At 39.7% G+C, this 19883-nt stretch overlaps 1 protein-coding gene across 1 annotated transcript; it reads left to right on the forward strand.

The window, feature by feature from the left end:
- Positions 1–1539: 1539 nt before the first annotated feature.
- Positions 1540–10276, forward strand: LOC309329751 (vomeronasal type-2 receptor 26-like; the record flags this gene model as incomplete). Its single annotated transcript, XM_081840760.1, has 5 exons — positions 1540–1757; positions 2742–3033; positions 3761–4615; positions 6914–6965; positions 9366–10276. 5 exons carry the CDS (start codon positions 1540–1542, stop codon positions 10274–10276), a joined length of 2328 nt encoding a protein of 775 aa, XP_081696886.1.
- Between the last annotated feature and the right edge of the window lie 9607 nt (positions 10277–19883).

Genomic DNA, 19883 nt, shown 5'->3' on the forward strand with positions numbered 1-19883 from the left:
GAGGGGTGGGGGGGGGGACTCTGTTTCAACAGACAAATAAAGGTCTTCCTTGCTTTTCTTCTCCTGGTTCTTGCCTCCACTCATGTTTCTTTGACAGATAACCCCAATTTTTTCTACAACAGTATATAAGTGCTCAACTTACATTGGTATTGTGGGTGCCATATAAAGAACTGGTTTATGTGGGAATAGGAGGCTAGATTAGATGGACTCCCAGTCTGATCCAGCAAGGCCTGTTGGGTAATATAACTGGGTAAAAGGTAGTTTATCATCTAGCTGGATAGTTCAGTTGGTTAGAGCATGGTGCTGATAAAGTCTGGGTCACAGGTTCGATCCCTGCTTGGGACAGTTGCATCTTCCTGCATATTCCCTCCCAACCCTACAATTATCTGATTCTAAGGAAACTTCAATACTACCAATAAATTTCTGCTCTGAAGAAACCACACAGAATATAGGCAAGAGCAACATTTTTGTACTTAAATGTCCACTTCAGAAAACAATGTGACTATCTAGTCTTTGTAAAATAATTCACCAAGATAAGGAGCTTGGACAGTAATTGCAAGTTCCGCTCCCATCATATGGGAAGCTTGGTAAAAATGTTTCATTTTGGCAGACGTAGTGATCACACATATGAAATATCATGAGTTTGGGGAGGTGTATGCCCCCTTTTAGATGAAAACAGAAGGGAGACTGCTTTATGTTGGACAACTGCTTTTAAAAAACAGTTTTAACACATCTCTACATATAAATATATTGCACAATGATTTTTATTTGAAAGACTCTTTTTTGAATAGCTCATTTTTCTTGTAGATGAGAAAATTATGCTGAGTTAAACATGTTTTCTTTCTCATGTCTCAGAGAACCTAGAAGTCTGAGTAGTGATTATTTCCCCTCTAATTACCAGGTTAACTGTGATTACATTTTCTCCAATTCCCTGTTGACCTGTCGTGGGCACTAGCAAAATTACAAAACAACAGTGAAATATAGGTTTGTATTATTTCCTGTGACACTTAGAACTAAGGCTAGAAACAGACACAATTTCATCAGTCTGTTTGCTGCAACTTCACACTGCATAATATTTGCTTGAATCAGTTCCATACCAAGTGAGTTGAAATTAAGTCCCACGGAAATCAAGGTGACAAACTAGTAATAATTTAAGTCCCTTTCAATTTAGTAGGCACTATATTCAATTAGGCATGATCAACTGAACATTTTCATGGAGAAGCTGCAGTTCTGAATAAGTTTATTATCTCCTCTGTAATTATCAAATTAACTATGATTATTTCCCCTTGTTTTCAAAGTTCCTGGGGAGTGCCCATGGCCACGAGCAAAACTGTCTGTTGGCACTGAACAAACCATCCATATCCCTTTGCCCCATTCAGAAAAGGGAAAGAGACAGGAAGAACTCTGTCATTCTGAAATGCAAATAATCACATCTGCTGAATAAGCAGCCATTTGACTCTAATTCCAGGATTTACAGCTCCTTGAACAGCAATGCTGGAATAGGTGAAATTCTTTCTAGAAATCAGATTTTAAAAGAAAATGACGGTGTTAGTTGTGTTAATATTTGTGCTATTGCCTCAAGCAGTGTGCAAGCTTCCAAATGCTAAATGTAGTATCAGGGACCCTCTTCCTATTCTCCACAAGTATTATCAGCCTGGAGATCTCAATATTGCTGGCATTTCTTCGCAAAACTTTGTGTTTTCAAGTCCAATGACATTTAAAAAACCTCCCTCTACTGAGCTCTTTGGTGATATCATGTAAGAAGTTTATAAAATGTACCTTTTCTGATAAAATTATTGCAAGCATGGCTTTGGGGATAAGCATTTACATTCACCATAATATTCTTTCGAATTGTCTGCTGTGGGGTAATCTATTTCCTTATCTGCTATAACTTGTTCTATATAATACAAGGTGCAATAACTGTCCTACTCAAGAATTGGTTACGTCCTAAATTTGCACTTCTGAACTAACTGCCTGGAATGGCCTATCAAATTTTAGGGGAATGATATTTTAAACTGCATTGTCTATCTGATATTCTAGATTGGATAACAATTTAAAGGCAGTTACAGATAGGTAGCCGTGTTGGTCTGCCATAGTCAAAACAAAAAAAATTCCTTCCAGTAGCACACGAAAGCTCATACCAAGAACTGACTTAGTTGGTCTTTAAGGTGCTACTGGAAGGAATTTTTTTTGTTTTGACTATGGCAGACCAACACGGCTACCTATCTGTAACTGGAACTATGGAAGGCACCACATTGAGCCGCATGAAATGGAAGTCCATCAATGGTATCTGAAGAAGTGTGCATGCACACGAAAGCTCATACCAAGAACTGACTTAGTTGGTCTTTAAGGTGCTACTGGAAGGATTTTTTTTTTAATTTAAAGGCAATTATTACCATCCTGGATTACCATCCTGGTACTTTCAGTATATCTTCTTTTGTTAAATATATGGTATCTGATGATTTCAAAAATTGGAATAGACCTGATTTAAGCAATACAAAGCCTCCCAAATTTCTATTCTACCTTGGCCTTCTTTAGCCTCTATCAAGAGCCATTATTAGATGCATATTGAGAAGAGTAAAGGGGATAAAATGCCAGTGGATGCATGACCACAGTCAACTGACTCTTTCCTGTATATGAGCTGTAATACATAGCTTGATGAAATGCCACATTGTATTGAAATGTGGCCCATATAATCTGCAGCAGATGCACCATTCTGTGGCATGTAACTCTCCTTACAGGGTACTGACCCAGCTCTACCAGCACATTGTGGCCTTGGCATTTGCTGTAAGGGAAATCAATTTAAACCCTCAACTCTTACCCAACATCACTCTGGGCTTCCAGATCTATAATGGCCAGTTCAGTGCAAGCGCAACCTATCAAGCTTCAATGGCAGTTCTCTCGATTCAGGAAAGATTAATCCCAAACTACAAGTGTGACACCCGGAGCAATCCAGTAGCAGTCATCGGGGGACCTGATTCCGCTGTCTGCCTCCAAACAGCAACCATCTTGAGCAACTACAAGATGCCACAGGTAAGCTTTGCTCATGAGCAGGATATATGAGCAAACCACGGGGTGCTTCTCTTACTTTATAGATGTGATTTTGAGGTTAAAGTGGATGTGGCTGAAATTACACTGGAAGCCTTGCAGGAAAACTTGACTATGGGGAGAATGTCTACATTATCTCAGATCCATTTGGCATAAATAGAGATTACTGTTTTAGAGCCTATATATACACCTTTGTCTTATTTTTGTTTTTTTAAAAAAATATTCCCAGTCTTCAGACAGTGGTGAGAGTCTGTACCTTTGAGCCACTACAAGCAATAGCACTTCCCCCCACCGTAAGTTGGTGGGACAGCTGTGTATGTTCCTAGAGGTGTCAGGTCTCGTCACAGACATGCCTTAGCTGCAAGACTGATGGATCCCTTCTATTTGTGAACCACACTTAGGTGGATTGTGAGAGGGCCTTTTTGCACAACCCAAGGGGCATGCTGGAGGCTACACAGAGGACAAGATAGACAAGAAGTCCTGTTGCATGAGCAGCAAACCCCTTTAGCATTGATCAATGCTACCCTAAGAGTTAAAGATGAGGTTAGACTGGCAGAAGGTTCAAAGGAAAATGTTGATGCTTCTTAGGTGATATTTTGTGAGAAGAATTATGATTTGGTAGTACAGTGGCTGTATTGCCAGATAAACACACATCAACCTACAAGAACATGATAATATGAGAACGTACTCTTTTATTTTAATGTTTCTTCAGCTTGCATACGGTTCCGCACCAGTCCTGGATACTGAAAAACAAGGGGCTTTCATCCAACAGATGTTCCCAAATGGGACTCACCAATATATGGGGATTCTCCAGCTACTTCTTCATTTCAGGTGGACATGGATTGGGGTGGTTTATCTGGATGATAACAACGGAGAGAGGTTTGTGCAGAATGTGCTTCCCATCTTCTCCCAAAGAGGCATCTGCTTTGCCTTCATAGAAAGGTTACCAAGACAAGGACCCTCCAGTGCTTTTGGTGAAACTGTGGGCATGGGGATCAACATGACTGAGGGAATCATGGCGAGCACTGCCAGTGTGGTGGTTGTGCATGGTGAAATTCAGACCATGCTTGTCTTGAGGACATTGATCCAGTTTTGGGAATTCAGTCATGGCCTAAAGAATGCAAAACTCCTGGTTATGACAGCTCAAATGGATTTCACCTCATTTCATTTGCAAAGACAGTGGGATATAGACTTCATCCACGGTGCTCTGTCTTTTGCAGTTCACTCTAAAGGGGTGTTAGGATTCCATAAATTTATTCAGAACAGGAACCCCATTTCAGAAAAAGAAGACAAATTTCTGAGAGTATTCTGGGAACATACATTTACCTGTCTTCTCCCTGACACCAAAGTAGACATGGCAAATGAGGAATTCTGCACAGGAAACGAGAAGCTAGACACTCTTCCATCATCAGTTTTTGAAATGAGTGCAACTGCTCACAGTTACAACATCTACCTGGCTGTTTTTGCTATAGTTCATGCCCTGCAGTCCATGGATTTGTCCAATTTCAAAAAGAAAGCAATTGCAGGAGGACAGAGAAAGAAGTTTTTCATCAAACTGCAATGGCAGGTAAAATGAACAAAAGAAGAGTGGTCCTTCTCTCTGCCAAGTCTGGGTTTGGGGCAGCTGCAAACTTGGTTTCTGACTGATCTATTTTTCAACTTGTTTTCTGGTGTTTCTTGCCCACAGTAAACAAATTAAACACTGGTTACTTTGGAAATACCTAAGCATATCAACTTAATGCCTTTCAGAGCCAGCCTTCTTTTTTCAGGACCAAGACCTGCAGTGGCCTCTAATTCGAATGCACAATATCTCCCTTTTACTAGATATTTGGCCATCCAAGTTTCTTGGAGCATGATGAAGTCAAATGCTTGATGAAATAGTTATCCAGACTTCTGGGCACGTAGGTGAACAAGCGTGCCATGTTCCAGGAGACAATTTTGAGGGTCATAAGCGCCCAATGAGCAAGCTGGTCTTTGCACCTTCATACTTTTTGATTAATGTCACTGTAGCTAAAGTTTGTTTTTCATGTTGGTGAAATCCACAATATGCAGAAAAAGCACATATTTCTAATAATATAAGAAAGCAACCCCCCACACACCGAAGCATGCTCAGTAGCCTCCAGAAGACAAGGAACATGGTGGAACAAGGGGATTTGCCCTGCTTGAGCCCATAGTACCATAGAGGAGAACATCAGTGGCTTCCTGCTTGGAACAATGAACTGCAACATCTTGTACTGATCATTTAAAGAGCCCATTAATCCTAGTTTGAAGTGTGTTGTATTATTTCCTTGATTCTCTCTTAAGATCTCTCTCTCTCTCTCTCTCTCTCTCTTTAACTCTTCCCTTTAGCTCCAACGTTTTCTACGAAATGTTTCATTTAACAACAGTGCTGGGGAAAAGGTTTCATTTGATCAACATGGGGCCTTACAATCTGGATTTGATATTATCAATTGGGTCACATTCCCAAATCAATCTTTTCTTAGAGTCAGAGTTGGAAGCATAGACCCAGATGCTCCCCAAGCATTCACTATTGATGAGGATGCCATTGTATGGCCTAATATCTTTTACCAGGTAAGGATCCATGAAACTTTTCAGATGGTTCCCGTTATTTCCCCAAAGTTTAAAAAGCGGTTTATTCTTCAGAATTGGAACCAACTTTTCCTCTTTGAGAGCCAGTGTGGTGTAGTGGTTAAGAGTGGTAGTCTCGTAATCTGGTGAACCGGGTTTGCTTCCCCACACCTCCACATGCAGCTGCTGGGTGACCTTGGGCTATTCACACTTCTTTGACGTCTCTCAGCCCCACTCACCTCACAGAGTGTTTGTTGTGGGGGAGGAAGGGAAGGAGAATGATAGCCACTTTGAGACTCCTTCGGATAGTGATAAAGCAGGATATCAAATCCAAACTCTTCTTCCTCTTCTTCTTCTCTTTCTCATGTCATCTAGATGAGGCTCGTTTATCTTAAGCACAACCAAGGTGGAAGTTCAATCAGTCCTACTGCATAGAAAGTAACTCCTAAGACTCAGGCAGATTTATTATGTCATGCCAACATCAATCTCATTCTAAGCTGTAGATTAAACTATATCATGTGTTGTTGTTTAGTCGCTTAGTCATGTCTGACTCTTCGTGGCCCCATGGAGCAGAGGACGCCAGGCACTCCTATCATCCACTCCCTCCCGCAGTTTGGTCAAACTCATGCTGGTAGCTTTGAGAACACTATCCAACCATCTCGTCCTCTGTCGTCCCCTTCTCCTTGTGCCCTCCATCTTTCCTAACATCAGGGTCTTTTCCAGGGAGTCTTCTCTTCTCATGAGGTGGCCAAAGTCTTGGAGCCTCAGCTTCAGGATCTGTCCTTCCAGTGAGCACTCAGGGCTGATTTCCTTCAGAATGGAGAGGTTTGATCTTCTTGCAGTCCATGGGACTCTCAAGAGTCTCCTCCAGCACCAGAATTCAAAAGCACCAATTCTTCGGCGATCAGCCTTCTTTATGGTCCAGCCCTCACTTCCATGCATCACTACTGGGAAAACCATAGCTTTTACTATATGATACAAACTATCTAAAGCTATTTTTTGAATGTTAAAATATTCTGTGCTGTCTTTTATGGACAGTCGCTTCCCATTTCTCTGTGCAATGACAATTGTCATCCAGGTTATAGAAAGGGCAAGAAGGAGGGGAAGCCATCTTGCTGCTATGATTGCCTTCCATGTCCAGAAGGAAAGATCTCCAACCAGAAGGGTAAGCATGATAATGTATCAAGTTCTCAGAAGTATTGCATGTAGTCCACTGGATGCATGTCGGGCTGACACTCATTTATCTAATGATTCTAAAAAACGTTTGTAGTTCAGTTTTCCATATATTTTCCTACAGATTTTTGGATTAGAACTCGATAACAAAGCTCAGAAAAAAGTGAATTCTGAAGGTTAACAGCGTTTTCAGTACTTGTATTATTTCAGGAAGAATGAATAGGCAATTTTTATTGGTGATGCTAATATTGAACAGTTTGAAGTGAATGGATACATGAAAACAAAGTCCTTTTGGAATAAATTTACAAGTTTACTTACATGTCTTCAAAAACATCAAATATATGTCAAAAATGTCAATACAATACCTTGTTGTGTCCAACTTAGAAATAACTTCAATTTAGAATCAAAGCCAACAAATATCGCTCTGGAGAGCTTCATTTACACCCTTACTCCACAGAGTTTGAGAACAAAGAAACCCAAAGGCAACTCCCTTCAAAATGGAGATTTGCAACCAAAAGCCTTTGTCATCTGATCTAATGTTAATCACTCACATGTTAGCTGCTAGAGAACAACAACCAGTTAACAATAACTTTGGTTGGCATGCATACTTATGGTACGACAAGGTAAAGGTTCATAGAAACTTTAAAAACCATATTGTCAGGAAAGCACTCTATAATGTATGGAATCGATATAAAGATTTGTTGGAGAGTAAAACCCCCAGGTGGTTGTCACCAATGGAAGCTAAGGCGGTAAAAAGATTGAACATGGATTCAGACTGGCCAAAATATTGTGAAATTATAGAATATGATGGTGAAAAGTTGAAACTACAGAGTTTTGAGAAATTAAAACCTAAAGTCCGAGATTGGTTACATTATTACCAGATTAATGAGACCTTTAAGCAGGACAGGAAACTAGGATTCCAGAAGGAGAGGTCAAAGTTAGAAACAGAATTGTTAGAACCCAATACTAAGAATTTGTCTAGAATGTATAATCTGCTGCTAAAATGGAACACACAGGATGAAACGGTTAAATCAGCTATGATTAAGTGGGCACAAGATATTGGTCATGATATTATGTTTGCTGACTGGGAGCAGTTATGGACCACAGGTATTAAATTCACGGCATGTAGTGCCTTAAAAGAGAATATAATGAAAATGATCTATAGGTGGTACATGACCCCAGTCAAGCTTGCAAAGATATATCATTTGCCCAATAACAACTGTTGGAAGTGTAATGAATGCGAAGGAACTTTTTATCATCTTTGGTGGACCTGCCCGAAGATTAAGGCCTACTGGGAAATGATCTATAATGAAATTAAGAAAATCCTTAAGTGGACATTTGCAAAGAAACCGGAGGCTTTTCTCTTGGGCATGGTAGGCCAAATGATTCCAAAGAAAGATAGAACATTTTTTATGTACGCAACAACAGCAGCAAGAATTCTTTTGGCAAAGTACTGGAAGACTAAAGAACTACCTACTCTGGAAGAATGGCAGACCAAGGTGACTGAATTTATGGGACTGGCAGAGATGACCGGCAGAATTCGTGACAAGAGGAGAGAGACAGTGGAAGAGGACTGGAAAAAAATTAAAATTTATCTTAAAAATTGTTGTAAAATTTCGGAATGTTAAGATGTCAAGGGACTTGATATAAAGAATTACAGCTGTAAAAATTTAAGCTTAAGAAAATTTGAAAGAGAATTAAATATAAAAATGGATGAAGGATTGCTAAAAAATTTTAAAACAAGGATGCAGTGAAGGGGAGGTATGGGGAAGTCGTGTTATGTTTGTTTGTTTTTTGTTTATGTTGTAAAATTAATAAAAATTATTTTTTTTTTAAAAAAAAGAGAACAACAACCAGTTAATTATCAACTCAGTTAAAGTTCGGAGAGAGCTCTTCTTACTGTTCTTTGGCTTCAATGGAATCTTTGAGTTAAGCCCTTTCACCAATGCAAAAAGGCAGTCCCATTTCAGTCCCAAAGGCAACTCCCTTCAAAAGGGAGATTTGCAACCCAAAACCCTTGTCACCTGATCTAATGTTAATCACTCACATGTTAACTGCTAGAGAACAATAGCCAGTTAATTATCAACTCACTTAAAGCTCAGAGAAAGCTCTTCTTGCTGTTCTTTGCCTCAACTGAATTTTCAAATTAAGCCCTTTCACCACAACAAACAGGCAGTCCCATTCCAGTGTGAATTAAACCAATTATACTTAACAAATCTATATTACAACCCAAACGGAATGATCATTTCCTCCATAAATCATTTCAGTTTGATGGTGATGGTTAAGAGAATACAAACTGATATATGTAATATACAGCTGTATATTATGCCACTTGACTAAAACAAAATAAATGTTTTGATATATACATCCAGGCAGATGGCAGCAGAGACATTACTCCCATTTTATCATGGACAAAAAGCAGCAGTGGGATTTTCCTGTGCCACTGAGCTCTTAGCATTTGGGTGCAATATTTTGTATCGTGTTTTGACCTATTTGCCTTCATTGGGGTTTTTCCAATATCAGAGCATGTACAACAAAATGAAACGTGTTTTGAAAACTATATTTTCTTTTTTCAGACCTGGATGCCTGCTTTCAATGTCCAGATGGACAATATCCAAACAATGACCAGGATTCATGTATTCCAAAATATATAACCTTCTTGTCCTATGAGGAAACATTGGGCCTCAGTTTGGCTCTTCTTGCTCTCTCCTTGTCGTTCATCACAGCTTTGGTGCTGGGAATCTTCATGATGCACAGGGACACTCCCATCGTCAAAGCCAACAACCGGAGCCTCACCTATACTCTCCTCATCTCCCTCATGCTCTCCTTCCTTTGTGCTTTGCTCTTCATTGGCCAACCTGAGAAGGCAACCTGCCTCCTCCAACAACTTGCTTTTGGCTTCATCTTTACTGTGGCTGTATCAAGTGTGCTGGCTAAAACCATCCTTGTTGTCATAGCTTTCCGGGCCACCAAGCCAGGGTCTAAAATGAGAAAATGGGTGGGGAAACACCTGGCCACCTCAATTGTTCTTTCCTGCTGCCTGATTCAAGCCATTATTTGTACTGTGGGGTTGTCAATCTCTCCTCCATTCCCATATTTGGACATGCACACAATGCGTGATGCCATTGTACTTCAATGTAGTGAAGGTTCACCTCTCATGTTGTACTCTGTGCTGGGCTTCTTGGGCTTCCTAGCCATTGTCAGCTTCAGTGTGGCTTTCCTAGCCAGGAAGTTGCCTGACAGTTTTAATGAAGCCAAGTTTATCACCTTCAGCATGCTGGTTTTTTGCAGTGTGTGGTTGTCCTTTGTTCCCACCTACCTGAGTACTAAGGGGAAGTACATGGTGGCAGTGGAGATCTTCTCCATCTTGTCCTCAAGTGCAGGCTTACTGGTTTGTATCTTTTTCCCGAAAAGCTATATAATTATGGTGAGGCCTGAGCTGAACAACAGAGAGCAGCTAATACAGAGGAAAAAGTCATCATTGTAATGTGGTACTCAACCCAACTAACGTTATTCATCATTTAACCGCATTGTAAGCAATGGAAATTTAGTCATAGCTAAATATCTACTTTGTCATCCATGAAGCTCACAATGCAATTCCAACCAAATATACTTATCCTCAGCTAAGTTGCACTACTATTGCAAGAAGAAAATGAAAGAGAGAGACAACAAAAAAGAAAAAGAGGGCAGAAGAAGAGAAAGAGATAGAAGCACAAAGAAGACGGGAAAGGAAGAAGAGAAATGATTGAGAAAAGAAAAGAAACAATTAAGGGGGGGAAAGGACTTAATGATTTTCCATCTGTTGAATACGGAAAAAGCGGGGGAGGGGGATTAAGACATTTAGTCCAGATAAAACATCTTATCTACTTTCTGTTAAATAATATTTCTTTTAAGTCAAAGTGTCTCAAAGTCATTCATTTCTTTCCCCCATGAAAAGTCCAAGAGGAGTTCCCAAATTATTAATATTATTGGTAAATGTCAGCCATGTCCCCCCCCCTTAATTATCCAATTTACTCCATTAATTCCCTCCACCATTTCTCCAGACTGAGTAATAGCAAATTCTCCCATCTGTGTCCACAAGTCTCTCCACTTGGGATCACATATTGGAATAATATTCCATAATTCTTGTCCCGTGTCTTTAAGAAATGTGCGACTCTGTACGCTTTGTTGTTAGTTTACACCTTCCTTTAATAAAGGATTGGTTCTGGCCATTCTCATGTTTTTGCTCAACCCCTCCTTTGGGCCTGCAGTCCAGGACAGTGTGCTTGGCGTGCCTTGTGTTTATCCACATTTGAGTGGAGAAAAATGATTGGTGAAAAAAGATAATGTATTGATTGGACTAGGGCAAGAAGTCTCACCAGATCTTTGGCTGGAGCCATCCAAACACCCCAGCTAAATTAGAAAACTGCCTTTGTACCAGGCCTGGTGTTTTGATATCTCAGGATTGGGTCTGTCATAGTGTAATTTTTACAACCACCGGAATAAGTCGAGTGTCATGAAAGAAAAGTAAGATTGTTCTCCCCCTCAAAAAAAGCTTTTAAAGATTTTTAAAACATTTGTCTTAAAGGAAATAGAGAGGTGAATGTTACTATACTCTGAATATAATTTTTTTTTTTAAATCAACAGCAGGATTTAGTCACTAACATAATTTAATGGTTGGCCTATGTATCTATGGAATAAGTCTCCTTTTCTTGGGCCCTGAATACCAGAGAAAATGCAATGGTTCCTATTATCTGATGGCCCCATGGGCTGAGATTAGGAAATGAATACCTTTTTAAAGGTATCATTACCATTTGATGCCAGATTATTCTGTGAACCGCCCTGATATTCTGTGAACAGCTCTGAGACCCCCAGGTGTAGGGTGGTATGTAAATTCAATAAAATCATCATCACTACCATCATCCTGAATTAGTGATATGATTGATCATGGAATCTGACCACAGTAGTGCCATTTCATAGGGCTGAAAGGCCAACACAACTTTGTGTTAGTCTTTGTTTGTTTCTTGATGCCTCTCTTTTTGGGTGGCCTTATAGATGCTTTGGAGCTTATTGTTGCCTCACCAGGGAGCCAATGCTAAAAAAATAAGATGAAATTAAAAGCCACTTGACAGACTGGCTCCAATAATTTCAAAAAACCAAAGACTGAGTTTAGACAAGAGAGATGGTCTGTCAAAAGAAACATCCAAGTTTGAAAAAGAGCTAACTCACAATAAAGGAAAACATATCTCAGGAATATGTCGTTGTTGTTTAGTCATTTAGTCGTGTCCGACTCTTTGTGACCCCCTGGACCAGAGCATGCCAGGCACTCCTGTCTTCCACTGCCTCCCGCAGTTTGGTCAAACTCATGTTCGTAGCTTCGAGAACACTGTCCCACCATCTCGTCCTCTGTCGTCCCCTTTCCCTTGTGCCCTCCATCTTTCCCAACATCAGGGTCTTTCCCAGGGAGTCTTCTCTTCTCATGAGGCGGCCAAAGTCTTGGGGCGTCAGCTTCACAATCTGTCCTTCCGGCTAGGGATTCATCCAGCCCAGCCTTTCGCATGATGAATTCTGCATATAAGTTAAATAAGCAGATAGACAATGTACAGCCTAGTCGTACTCCTTTCCCAATTTTGAACCAATCAGTTGTTCCATATCCAGTTCTAACTGTAGCTTCTTGTCCCACATAGAGATTTCTCAGGAGACAGATGAGGTGATCAGGCACTCCCATTTCTTTAAGAACTTGCCATAGTTTGCCGTGGTCGACACAGTCAAAGGCTTTTGCATAGTCAATGAAGCAGAAGTAGATGTCTTTCTGGAACTCTCTAGCTTTCTCCATAATCCAGCGCATGTTTGCAATTTGGTCTCTGTTTCCTCTGCCCCTTCAAAATCCAGCTTGCACTTCTGGGAGTTCTTGGTCCACATACTGCTTACGCCTGCCTTGCAGAATTTTAAGCATAACCTTGCTAGCATGTGAAATGGGTGCAATTGTGCGGTAGTTGGAGCATTCTTTGGCACTGCCCTTCTTTGGGACTGGGATGTAGACTGATCTTCTCCAATCCTCTGGCCACTGCTGAGCCTTCCAAATTTGCTGGCATATCTCAGGAATATACAACCATTTATTAGAATGGGAAGTGAAAGAAGAGCAAGTTCAAGTTGTAATTGTGAGATGGGCACAAGATCTAGGATATAATATCTATATGGAGCAATGGGAAAGATTATAGAGGAAGAATATAAAATTCACTGCATGCTATAATCTTAGGGAGTACATAATGAAAATGCTTTATAGATGGCATCACACTCCAGCAAAACTTGCCAAAAAGTATAAACGTAGATCACCAGCCTGCTGGAGGTGCAAAAAAAGAGAGAGGGACATACTTACACATGTGGTGGAATTGCACAGCCATCAGGGAATTTTGAGACAAATTATATAATGAATTCAAAAAGCTATTGAGATTTTCATTCAGAAAAGGACCAGAAGCCTTCCGCCCAGGAATAATGTCAGTGGAAATCAGAAAAGATATAAGACCATTGTTTATGTACGGAACAACAGCAGCCAGAATATTAGTGGCAAGAAATTGGAAAAATGAAACACCACCCACGATAATAGAATGGGAGACTCTTACGATTGAATACCTTGAACTGGCAAAGATGACGGGGAAAGAGGGCTCTCAAACCAGAAAGTATTCAAAGAATGGAAAATATTCAAAGACTACCTTAAAACTTATTGTCCAAATAACAATCTCCTTGCGGAATTAAACTGATCCTTGTAAAATACAATGTGCAAATGTTAATTTGTTAGGGTAATAAAAGGCTGTGCTTTAACCATAAATAACAATACAAGTACAATGAGAAGAATTGGAAGTCTTTTATTTAGAAATTCAATTAACGATTGTATAATAATGCAAATTCATGTTTTGTATGTCCCCCCTTTCTTTTCTTTTCTTCTCTTAATCTTTTCTTTTTTTATCTTTATGTATGTATATATATTTGTATTTTAATTCAATGATGATGATTTTAAAAAAGATAAGGAGCTTGGCCAGTAAATCACAAAACTACACCAGCAAGTTCCGCTCCCATCATACGGGAAACTTGGTAAAAATGTTTCATTTTGGCAGACATAGTGATCACACATATGAAATATCATGAGTTTGGGGAGGTGTATGCCCCCTTTTAGATGAAAACAGAAGGGAGACTGCTTTATGTTGGACAACTGCTTTTAAAAAACAGTTTTAACACATCTCTACATATAAATATATTGCACAATGATTTTTATTTGAAAGACTCTTTTTTGAATAGCTCATTTTTCTTGTAGATGAGAAAATTATGCTGAGTTAAACATGTTTTCTTTCTCATGTCTCAGAGAACCTAGAAGTCTGAGTAGTGATTATTTCCCCTCTAATTACCAGGTTAACTGTGATTACATTTTCTCCAATCCCCTGTTGACCTGTAGTGGGCACTAGCAAAATTACAAACCAACAGTGACATATAGGTTTGTATTATTTCCTGTGCCACTTAGAACTAAGGCTAGAAACAGACACAACTTCATCAGTCTGTTTGCTGCAACTTCACACTGTGTAATATTTGCTTGAATCAATTCCATACCAAGTGAGTTGAAATTAAGTCCCACGGAAATCAAGGTGACAAACTAGTAATAATTTAAGTCCCTTTCAATTTAGTAGGCACTATATTCAATTAGGCATGATCAACTGAACATTTTCATGGAGAAGCTGCAGTTCTGAATAAGTTTATTATCTCCTCTGTAATTATCAAATTAACTATGATTATTTCCCCTTGTTTTCAAAGTTCCTGGGGAGTGCCCATGGCCACGAGCAAAACTGTCTGTTGGCACTGAACAAACCATCCATATCCCTTTGCCCCATTCAGAAAAGGGAAAGAGACAGGAAGAACTCTGTCATTCTGAAATGCAAATAATCACATCTGCTGAATAAGCAGCCATTTGACTCTAATTCCAGGATTTACAGCTCCTTGAACAGCAATGCTGGAATAGGTGAAATTCTTTCTAGAAATCAGATTTTAATAGAAAATGATGGTGTTAGTTGTGCTAGTATTTGTGCTATTGCCTCAGGCAGTGTGCAAGCTTCCAAATGCTAAATGTAGTATCAGGGACCCTCTTCCCATTCTCCACAAGTATTATCAGCCTGGAGATCTCAATATCGCTGGCATTTCTTCGCAAAACTTTGTGTTTTCAAGTCCAATGACATTTGAAAAACCTCCCTCTCCTGAGCTCTTTGGTGATATCATGTAAGGAGTTTATAAAATGTACCTGTTCTGATAAAATTATTGCAAGCATGGCTTTGTGGATAAGCATTTACATTCACTATAATCTTCTTTCGAATTGTCTGCTGTGGGGTAATCTATTTCCTTATCTGCTATAACTTGTTCTATATCATACAAGGTGCAGTAACTGTCCTACTCAAGAATTGGGTCAGTCCTATATTTGCACTTCTGAACTAACTGCCTGGAACAGCCTATTAAATTGTAGGGGAATGATATTTTGAACTGCATTGTCTATTAGATATTCTGGATTGGATAACAATTTACAGGCAATTATTACCATCCAGAATTATCATCCTGGTACTTTCAGTGTATCTTCTTTTGCTAAATATATGGTATCTGATGATTTCAAAAATCGGAATAGACCTGATTTAAGCAATACAAAGCCTCCCAAATTTCTATTCTACCTTGTCCTTCTTTAGCCTCTACCAAGAGCCATTATTAGATGCATATTGAGAAGAGTAAAGGGGATAAAATGCCAGTGGATGCATGACCACAGTCAACTGACTCTTTCCTGTATATGAGCTGTAATACATAGCTTGATGAAATGCCACATTGTATTGAAATGTGGCCCATATAATCTGCAGCAGATGCACCATTCTGTGGCATGTAACTCTCCTTACAGGGTACTGACCCAGCTCTACCAGCACATTGTGGCCTTGGCATTTGCTGTAAGGGAAATCAATTTAAACCCTCAACTCTTACCCAACATCACTCTGGGCTTCCAGATCTATAATGGCCAGTTCAGTGCAAGCGCAACCTATCAAGCTTCAATGGCAGTTCTCTCGATTCAGGAAAGATTAATCCCAAACTACAAGTGTGACACCCGGAGCAATCCAGTAGCAGTCATCGGGGGACCTGATTCCGCTGTCTGCCTCCAAACAGCAACCATCTTGAGCAACTACAAGATGCCACAGGTAAGCTTTGCTCATGAGCAGGATATATGAGCAAACCACGGGGTGCTTCTCTTACTTTATAGATGTGATTTTGAGGTTAAAGTGGATGTGGCTGAAATTACACTGGAAGCCTTGCAGGAAATCTTGACTATGGGGAGAATGTCTACATTATCTCAGGTCCATTTGGCATAAATAGAGATTTCAGTTTTAGACCCTCTATATACCTTTATCTTATTTTTTTTTTAAAAAATATTCCCAGTCTTCAGACAGTGGTGAGAGTCTGTACCTTTGAGCCACTACAAGCAATAGCACTTCCCCCCACCGTAAGTTGGTGGGACAGCTGTGTATGTTCCTAGAGGTGTCAGGTCTCGTCACAGACATGCCTTAGCTGCAAGACTGATGGATCCCTTCTATTTCTTTTTTTAAAAATTATATTTATTTGTTTTTACAGAAAAAGAGGAAACATCAGAAAAACACAGAACAACAAAAACAATCACAAATACACACAAAACAGACAAACAGAGCAAAATACAGAAAGAAAAAAATTCCATCCATCAAAAAAAATAAAAAATAAAAAATAAAAACTCCAATTTTTAAATTCATGTTTACAACACTTTCTTTCTTGACTTCCTCACGCCTCCCTTTTTTGTGTTCTTCTTTGTCCAATCAGATACAGCAAATCCTTACCCTCTTTAGAAACTCATTTCTAATTATTAAAATCAATTCTATTATGTCTCCGATCTTTCCTCCTTATGTTTAAACACCTTTAGCATATTGTTTACTTTTGACATAATATAACTTTAGTCTTTCACCCTTTTTCTATTACATTTTTGCATACTTTTTAACACTGTATCACTAATGCCATATTATTTTTATATCCAACATCATTTTAGCTTTCATAAACTTTGCAGTGTTTCTGCAGATAGTCCTTAAACTTCTTCCAGTCCTCTTCCACCACTTCTTCTCCCAGGTCTCGGATTTTGCCAGTCATTTCTGCCAATTCCATGTAGTCTATTACTTGCATCTGTCATTCTTCCAAGGTGGGCAAATCTTGTGTCTTCCAATACTTTGTGATAAGTATTCTTGCTGCTGTTGTCGCATACATAAAAAACGTTCTATCTGTCTTTAACACCAATTGGCTGACTATACCCAAGAGAAAGGCCTATAGTTTCTGAAAGAAGGTATATTTAAATACCTTTTTTAGTTCATTATATATCATTTCCCAGAAAGCCTTAATCTTCGGGCACGTCCACCAAAGGTGAAAGAAAGTACCCTCAGTTTCTTTACATTTCCAACATTTGTTATCAGGCAGGTGATAAATTTTAGCAAGCTTGACTGGGGTCATGTACCACCTATAAATCATTTTCATAATATTCTCTTTTAGGGCATTACATGCCGTAAATTTCATACCGGTGGTCCACAACTTTTCCCAGTCAGCAAACAAAATGTTATGACCTATGTCCTGTGCCCATTTAATCATGGCTGATTTAACTGTTTCATCCTGAGTGTTCCATTTCAACAGCAAGTTATACATTCTTGAAAGGATCTTAGTTTTAGGTTCTAACAGTTCTGTCTCCAGTTTCGATTTTTCCACCTAGAAGCCCAATTTTTTATCCAAATTATAGGCCTCTTTTATTTGATAATAATGAAGCCAATCTCGCACTTTGTCTTTTAACTTCTCAAAACTCTGCAAATTCATTTTGTCTCCTTCCTGTTCTAATATCTCCCAATACTTCGGCCATTTGGCCTCCATATTGAGTCTTTTCAGAGCCTTTGCTTCCATGGGTGACAACCACATTGGGGTAGATCCCTTCTATTTCTGAAGCACACTTAGGTGGATTGTGAGAGGGCCTTTTTTGCACAACCCAAGGGGCATGCTGGAGGCTACACAGAGGACAAGATAGACAAGAAGTCCTGTTACATGAGCAGCAAAGCCCTTTGGCATTGATTGATGCTACCATAAGAGTTAAAGATGAGGTTAGACTGGCAGAGGTTCAAAAGAAAATGTTGATGCTTCTTATTTTGTGAGAAGAATTATGATTTGGTAGTACAGTGGATGTATTGCTAGAGATACACACATCAACCTACAAGTACATGATAATATGTGAATGTACTGTTTTATTTTAATGTGTCTTCAGCTTGCATATGGTTCCGCACCGGTCCTGGATACTGAAAACCAAGGTGCTTTCATCCAACAGATGTTCCCAAATGGGACTCACCAATATATGGGGATTCTCCAGCTACTTCTTCATTTCAGGTGGACATGGATTGGGGTGCTTTATCTGGATGATGACAACGGAGAGAGGTTTGTGCAGAATGTGCTTCCCATCTTCTCCCAAAGAGGCATCTGCTTTGCCTTCATAGAAAGGTTACCAAGAGAAGGACCCTCCAGTGCTTTTGGTGAAATTGTGGGCATGGGGATCAACATGACTGAGGGAATCATGGCGAGCACTGCCAGTGTGGTGGTTGTGCATGGTGAAATTCAGACCATGCTTGTCTTGAGGACATTGATCCAGTTATGGGAATTCAGTCGAGGCCTAAAGAATACCAAACTCCTGGTGATGACAGCTCAAATGGATTTCACCTCATTTCATTTGCAAAGACAGTGGGATATAGACTTCATCCACGGTGCTCTGTCTTTTGCAGTTCACTCTAAAGGGGTGTTAGGATTCCATAAATTTATTCAGAACAGGAACCCCATTTCAGAAAAAGAAGACAAATTTCTGAGAGTATTCTGGGAACATACATTTACCTGTCTTCTCCCTGACACCAAAGTAGACATGGCAAATGAGGAATTCTGCACAGGAAACGAGAAGCTAGACACTCTTCCAGCATCAGTTTTTCAAATGAGTGCAACTGCTCACAGTTACAACATCTACCTGGCTGTTTTTGCTATAGTTCATGCCCTGCAGTCCATGGATTTGTCCAATTTCAAAAAGAAAGCAATTGCAGGAGGACAGAGAAAGAATTTTCTCATCAAACTGCAATGGCAGGTAAAATGAACAAAAGAAGAGGGGTCCCTCTCTCTCTGCCAAGTCTGTGTTTGGGGCAGCTGCAAACTTGGTTTCTCACTAATCAATTCTTCAACTTGTTTTCTGGTGTTTCTTGTTCACAGTAAACACATTAAACACTGGTTAGTTTAGAAATACCTAATACTTGAGGACCTGCCTTTCAGAGCCAGCCTTCTTTCTTTCAGGACCAAGACGTGAGGTGGCCTGTAATTTGAATGCACAATATCTCCCTTTTACTAGATATTTGGCCATCCAAGTTTCTTGGAGCATGATAAAGTCAAATGCTTGATGAAATAGGTATCCAGACTTCTGGGCAAGTAGGTGAACCAGCCTGCCGTGTTCCAGGAGACAATATTGAGGGTCATAAGCGCCCATTGAGCAAGCTGGTCTTTGCACCTTCATACTGTTTGGTTAATGTCACTGTGGCTAAAGTTTGTTTTTCATGTTGGTGAACTCCACAATACGCAGAAAAAGCACATATTTCTCATAGTATAAGAAAGCAACCCCCCACACACCAAAGCATGCTCAGTAATAATAATTATATCGAGTAGCCTCCAGAAGACAAAGAACATGGTGGAACAAGGGGTTTTTCCCTGCTTGAGCCCATAGTACCATAGAGGAGAACATCACTGGCTTCCTGCTTGGAACAATGAAATGCAACATCTTGTACTGATCATTTAAAGAGCCCAGTGATCCTAGTTTGAAGTGTGTTGTATTATTGCCTTGCTTCTCTCTTAAGATCTCTCTCTCTCTCTCTCTCTCTCTCTCTCTCTCTCCCCTTTAGCTCCAACGTTTTCTACGAAATGTTTCATTTAACAACAGTGCTGGGGAAAAGGTTTCATTTGATCAACATGGGGCCTTACAATCTGGATTTGATATTATCAATTGGGTCACATTCCCGAATCAATCTTTT

The sequence above is a fragment of the Podarcis erhardii genome (genome assembly GCF_964252035.2).
Source record: "Podarcis erhardii genome assembly, chromosome: 15".
NCBI classification, from domain to species: Eukaryota; Metazoa; Chordata; class Lepidosauria; order Squamata; family Lacertidae; genus Podarcis; species Podarcis erhardii.